Below are 6,129 nucleotides of genomic sequence, written 5' to 3'. Positions count from 1 at the left end.
AGCAATAAAGTAGGCAGACTCTGGTTTTTTGGGGGTAGATGCTCGAGAATATCCGGGGGGACTCCCGAGGCTCGATCCCGCCTTTGCGTATGCCGAGCCTCCTTCCTCATGACCTTTGTCACGAGTGGAATGTCTCTCGCCGTCTCCCGTCATGTGGAACCTTTTTTGTAGGTATTTTTTTATCAAGTTAAAGGTATTCTCTTACATTTCTGTTGACTAAAAATTTTTATTAGGAATAGGTGTCGGATTTTATCAAATGCTTCTCTGGGGGAGTTCGCTGGCAGTTAAGTGGTTAGAATTCAGTGCTTTCACTGCCAAGGCCTGAGTTTCATCCCTGGTTGGGGAACTAAGATCCTGCAAGCCATGCAGTATGGCCAAAAAAGCTTCTCTGTATCAAGATGATTGTATGACTTTTCACTTTTTTTGTGTTACTGTAATAAATTTTATTGATTTGTTTTACAACTTTATTTTGGGTGTTTAGAATTCTTGAAGATGATCATTATGATGTCATAGTAATTATTACTATAATATTTGTTCCTCAAAACATGTGGGTTTTTTTTTCATTCTCCCTTAAATATACTGACTGTCTTATTTGTCTAGCATCTTTGGGATTTGAGGTTATTTTACATAAGTGAATAAGCTTTAGGATTTTTAAATAAATATATTTATGTACATTTATTTTAACTGTTTTGTTGTAGCTTTTCTAAAATATGCCACATCTCTGCTTTAACAACAAATTGGCTTCTAAACTTTTCTTTATTCAAGATAATCATTATAAACTTAGAGAAATCATTTTACTGTAGTGATCTCCTCAGATACAGAGGAAATATGTTATTTTGTTCCTGAAATAAAAATGCTGTTTTAATAATAATAGTGTTTATTAAGCTCTTACTGTATGCTGGGCATTTTTCTCAGTATATATATTTGAAGACTCCGAGTAACCCTGTAAGGCAGACGTTCAGATCAGATCAGATCAGATCAGTCACTCAGTCGTGTCCGACTCTTTGCGACCCCATGAATCGCCGCACGCCAGGCCTCCCTGTCCATCACCAACTCCTGGAGTTCACTCAGACTCAACGTCCATCGAGTCAGTGATGCCATCCAGCCATTGACCCCTTTTACAAATGAGCAAACTCAGGTACAGAGAGCTTCGGTAATTTGCCCAAGGTAAAACAGCTGGCAATAGATAGTGGTAAAGTTTGAAACCAGACAGCTTGACTCTAGAGGCCTCACCTTAAACCCCTGTGCTATATGCCCTGGTTATGTACCACCAGACTTGTTCTTAGATCTTAGGTTAGTTAGTTCGTAGGTCTGTGTCCTGAAATTCCTTAATTTTTTTTTTCCCTCTCTGCTTTTAACTATTATTCTGTGTGTTTCTGATTTCCCACTTAATTTTGCCTGTATGTCTGGATAAGGCCTAAAGGATGAGTCAGCAGTTTCTACAGAGTAAAATACATGGCCTTGTGACAGCTTTCTTTGGATTGTTTTTGGGAATGTTCATTTGTCTTTTACTTTCAAGTTTGGTAATGCTGGGGTAGAAATTTATATTCCAGAAAATACCGTTTGTTTTTCTTTCAAGTGCTGAGTATGCTAAAGCTTTTGTTTCCTACCTCAATGTCTTTTTCTTTAGGTGAAACATCAGATGGAGTCAGTAAGTCAGTTCACAAGGTCTTTGCTTCCATGCTTGGAGAGAATGAAGATGAGGAGGAGGAAGAGGAAGAAGAGGAGGAAGAGGAGGAGGAAGAAACGCCTGAGCAACCCACTGCTGGCGATGTGTTTGTATTGGAGATGGTTCTCAATCGTGAAACCAAGAAAATGATGAAAGTAAAGTGTTTCTTGTTTTGGTATTTATAAACAGAATGTAAAAATGTGACACAGAAATGGAAAAAAAAAGTCTTTATACATTTATACTGAAAGAATTCAACTGTAAGAAAGGAAATACTGTGAGATTGCTGTTACTAATTTCTTATGTTTCATTTTTAGAGATTTTTAAATGTTAAACCTTAATTATTACAAATGTCAAATTTTACTATAATTTTGCTGTTAAAAGGTTTATATTGTATCTTGATTTTTCTTTAACCAAATTTATTCTGAGTAGATAAATTTGAAAGGAGAATCTTCAGTAGATTGCATCATAAATCTCCTGGCATATAAATCCATTTTGCAACATCCAGTTCTACATTTGGTCTAATTAGTAATTTAGTAATGCCTGACCAGTTTGATTTTTGCTTTGTTTAAATACTTTATTGTACTTTAAACTTGCTACTGTAGGAAAGTTTTGTTGGGTTGGGTTTGTTTTCTGTTTGAGTCTAAATGTCATTTTTGTTTTGTAGGAGAAAAGACCTCGGAGTAAACTTCCCAGAGCTCTGAGAGGTCTCATGGGTGAAGCCAACATTCGCTTTGCTCGAGGAGAACGTGAAGAGGCAATATTGATGTGCATGGAAATCATAAGACAAGGTTTTAATGTGGGGATTATTGACAATAGCATGTTAATAGTCTGACTTTTAAAACAAAGGGAGGAGTACTTCACTCTGCTATTTGGAAAATATATTCAGGAGCTTGGAGGTGATTGTAATAACAGTGATATAACTACCCATTAAATAGGAATCATTGCCAAGAAAATGATAATCACGGAGTATGATTCAATGAAATATCATTAATATATATTGAATTCTTAACAGGCTTTTAAAAAAATTTGTTTTTTAGCATTTCATTTTAGGAGTTTTATATGTTTATAATATTTTTTTTTTTAAATATGGCAAACACATTACTTTAAAGCCACTTTTGAGGAGTATTCTTTTTCTACCATTTTCCAAATCAGACACTGTTAGATTATTTTAATCTACTTTTTGATAAAAGACAATATATACTTATCATCTTTTCATTAAACTGCAAAGCTCAGGCATATTGAAAGATATCTTTAGAAGTCACTTTTTGACTAATCACTTGCATTTATTATTTTGTTTTCCTGGTGTGTTGCCAAGTGATGCCCTGCATAGTGGCTTGAGCAGTCTACTACAGTGAACTTTCAATTTATCTTTTACATATTTTGGCATTTCCTTTCATTTAGTCTAGGGTCCTTTTCAATATTATCTGTTCCTTTATTAGTTTATAATTGTTTATTTTGACAGTTACCTTTGATTTTAATCCCTCATGTTCTTAGAACCTTAATTCATAAACATTATTTCAGAAATGTGGATTAACTTTTCACTTTGATGATCTGGGTTTAGGTGCTAGTTAGATATCTTCTCTCCATTAATCCCATACTCCTCAGTGTGGAAGCTGGATCATGATGATTTAACCCCACTGATGTGGCTGATGCTCACTGGGATGAACTTGCTGAATTAATGAGCCATGTTTAGCCTTATCAAAGGGGACTTTTCATGAGGGGGACGTGGTAGAGAGTAGGGTTTTTCATGAAATTACACTTTGCTTAGAGAAAAGAATAGTTTTTAAATCCTAAAGAGTATATGAAAATACACTAAAGCAAATATACTGTTTGTATAATTCTGTTCAAATTATTTTAAAAAGCATAAATATTAAAGGAACCATAGTTTGAAACATGAAATTAATATTAGCATAAGTGTCTTCCCTCAGCCAATGAAATTTGTTTTTTTGTTCTATGCATTATAGCTCCTTTAGCTTATGAGCCATTTTCCACTCTTGCTATGATATATGAGGACCAAGGTGACATGGAGAAATCATTGCAGTTTGAATTGATCGCTGCACATTTAAATCCCAGTGACACTGAAGAATGGGTTAGATTGGCAGAAATGTCCCTGGAACAAGACAATATTAAGCAGGCTATTTTTTGCTACACAAAAGGTAATAAAAATGTTTTTCTTGCTTTGTTTGATAAAATGTTATATAATAGATTTTATGATCAGTGTACTTACTATTCTGGGGTGCTGTTCATTGAAATACATTTATTCCTTGTATTCTGTTATACCAGAGGTAAGTATTTGGGCTCCCTATATTTTCACATTTATCAGCAAATTTGTTTATATTTTGAGCTAATACAGTAAAACCGTTGTTTGAAGACAAGACCTTCATTTTCCCACCAAGATCAGTGTTGGTTCCAAGCTGTTTCTTGAGAGTTAATATTAGACTTCAGTGACCAAATGGAGGTTAATAGGGAGATTTTAGGCTTCTATTTGGTCACACCTAGTCTAGCATTCCTGTGAAGGTAGATTTAGTCTGGAATAAACCAGTTGGTTCCATTGGCAAATTAGCTTAGAGTGTTTTAATAGATTTTCTGAAAAGATGGGTCACACCCTACCATGAGCCCCCTTTTATAGTAAATCTGTAATTTATATTCCTTATTTTCTTTTTAGCACTTAAATATGAACCTACTAATGTCCGTTACCTTTGGGAGCGATCAAGCCTTTATGAACAGATGGGAGATCACAAAATGGCAATGGATGGTTATAGGCGTATTTTAAACCTTTTGTCTCCATCTGATGGAGAACGATTTATGCAGTTGACTAGAGATATGGCAAAGTAAGTTTCAAGTTGAAATATACATAAATGTTCTTATTAATCATCTTGTTTTTGAAATCAAAAGATATATTTGAAATGAATATACTTTTTATTGAGGTTCAGGAAAGTGTTTTGCTTCCTGTATTTTAATATTGTGCTTAAATACAGAGGTTTTTTTCCCCCCAGTACTTTATTTCCAAGTCAATTGTGTGATTGTTTAGAAAAAATTGTATTATATGTTTGATTATCTTTCATGTGCCCAGAAATTTAAAAATGGAACATGTTCTGAAGGATGACTAGATTCCCAGGTTTTTATAAATTATGTACGTATACAGTAATACTAAGTAATTGCAAATGTGCTAGTGAAATATTTATGCTCTGAGATCTATGGTCATTTTATCTTGAGCCTGTACTAGAATGACTTTTTAAGATGAAAACTTTTCTTTAGGTTGGCACATGCTACCAACATTAGTCATTAATTTAGAGTTTAGTAGCATGGGCAGCTGGTGGGGCAGGCATATTTGGATTAATCAGAGTTGGAGTTTTATCAGATGACCTTGATAAAGGGAAAGAAGTGCAGGAGAATTGGGATGCACAAGGGAGTAATTGTAATATTGGATGACAGAGAAGGAGAAAAGTGAGGACCGGAATGGTGCAGCCACAGTAAAAAGTGGCAGGATCAATGTTTTATAGATCCCATTGAGGTAGAAAAGTTATTGGCATTGAGTTACAAAGGGAGTGAGCTAGAATGATACGAGGTAGCTTTGGGAGAGTGAGATGCTTGATGTTATGACACGGTTATACTGACAGTACACATTTTTCTCTGGATCATCTCTGATTATGATTTTAAAGAAGAGTTTTCTCCTCCCAAATTTTAAGAAAATGAGATTCATAGTTAATAGAGGGCCTGTGTAGGAAAATGAGTTTTATGATCTGAATTAATAAGCACTGATCAATTTTTGCCATTAATATTTTAGGAGTTACTATGAAGCCAATGATGTTACTTCAGCTATTAACATAATTGAAGAAGCTCTCTCAAAACACCAGGGCCTAGTCTCCATGGAAGATGTTAACATTGCAGCTGAACTGTACATTTCTAATAAACAATATGACAGAGCTTTGGAGGTAGGAACATTTATGTGTTTCTCTGTTAGGTTTTGAACATGCACTTTTTTTTTGTTTTAGAAATTCTTACAAATTGACAATTCCTCATTTAAGTTATATTATTTATTTTAAACTATACATTTAAAGTTTGTATGGACACACTTAAGTTCTGTAATAATCCTGTATGAAATATAAAATGTAGTTACCATATGATAAAAGCTGTTGCTGTTATCAGAGATGCTAGGTATGCCTGTACTTCAGCATAGGAAGACTCAGCAGCAGACTAATGGTTAGGATTCAGTTCTTAATCTTTTGGGAGAATTAGATTGGTTTGCTATAGAGAAATTATGTATTTTTAGTGAAGCATTAGTTAATATGATATAAAAATGTTAATGTATCACATTGGCTTCTTAAAGAGACATACTATTGCTTTTTATAGTTCATTATATCTTTTAAGGATTATTTGAATTAACTATACAAATCTTTGCATTGTGAAAAAGTTTTTCATATATACCTATGTATTATTTCCTGCTCCGCCCCCCCGCC

At 34.2% G+C, this 6,129-nt stretch overlaps 1 protein-coding gene across 1 annotated transcript in view; it reads left to right on the top strand.

Moving 5' to 3' along the window:
* Nucleotides 1-6,129, top strand: part of GTF3C3 (general transcription factor IIIC, polypeptide 3, 102kDa) — a 32,682-nt gene that overhangs the window by 4,280 nt on the left and 22,273 nt on the right. The window contains exons 3-7 of the mRNA XM_010860886.1: nucleotides 1,631-1,824; nucleotides 2,334-2,457; nucleotides 3,634-3,825; nucleotides 4,335-4,500; nucleotides 5,457-5,604. Coding sequence (XP_010859188.1) covers nucleotides 1,631-1,824; nucleotides 2,334-2,457; nucleotides 3,634-3,825; nucleotides 4,335-4,500; nucleotides 5,457-5,604 — 824 coding nt within the window. The remainder of the gene's footprint in view (nucleotides 1-1,630; nucleotides 1,825-2,333; nucleotides 2,458-3,633; nucleotides 3,826-4,334; nucleotides 4,501-5,456; nucleotides 5,605-6,129) is intronic.

Source organism: Bison bison, unplaced genomic scaffold, assembly GCF_000754665.1.
Source record: "Bison bison bison isolate TAMUID 2011002044 unplaced genomic scaffold, Bison_UMD1.0 scf7180017864471, whole genome shotgun sequence".
Classification (NCBI taxonomy): Eukaryota; Metazoa; Chordata; class Mammalia; order Artiodactyla; family Bovidae; genus Bison; species Bison bison.
The sequence above is the reverse complement of the archived record's forward strand: the minus strand, read 5'-3'. Positions and strand labels throughout refer to the sequence as shown.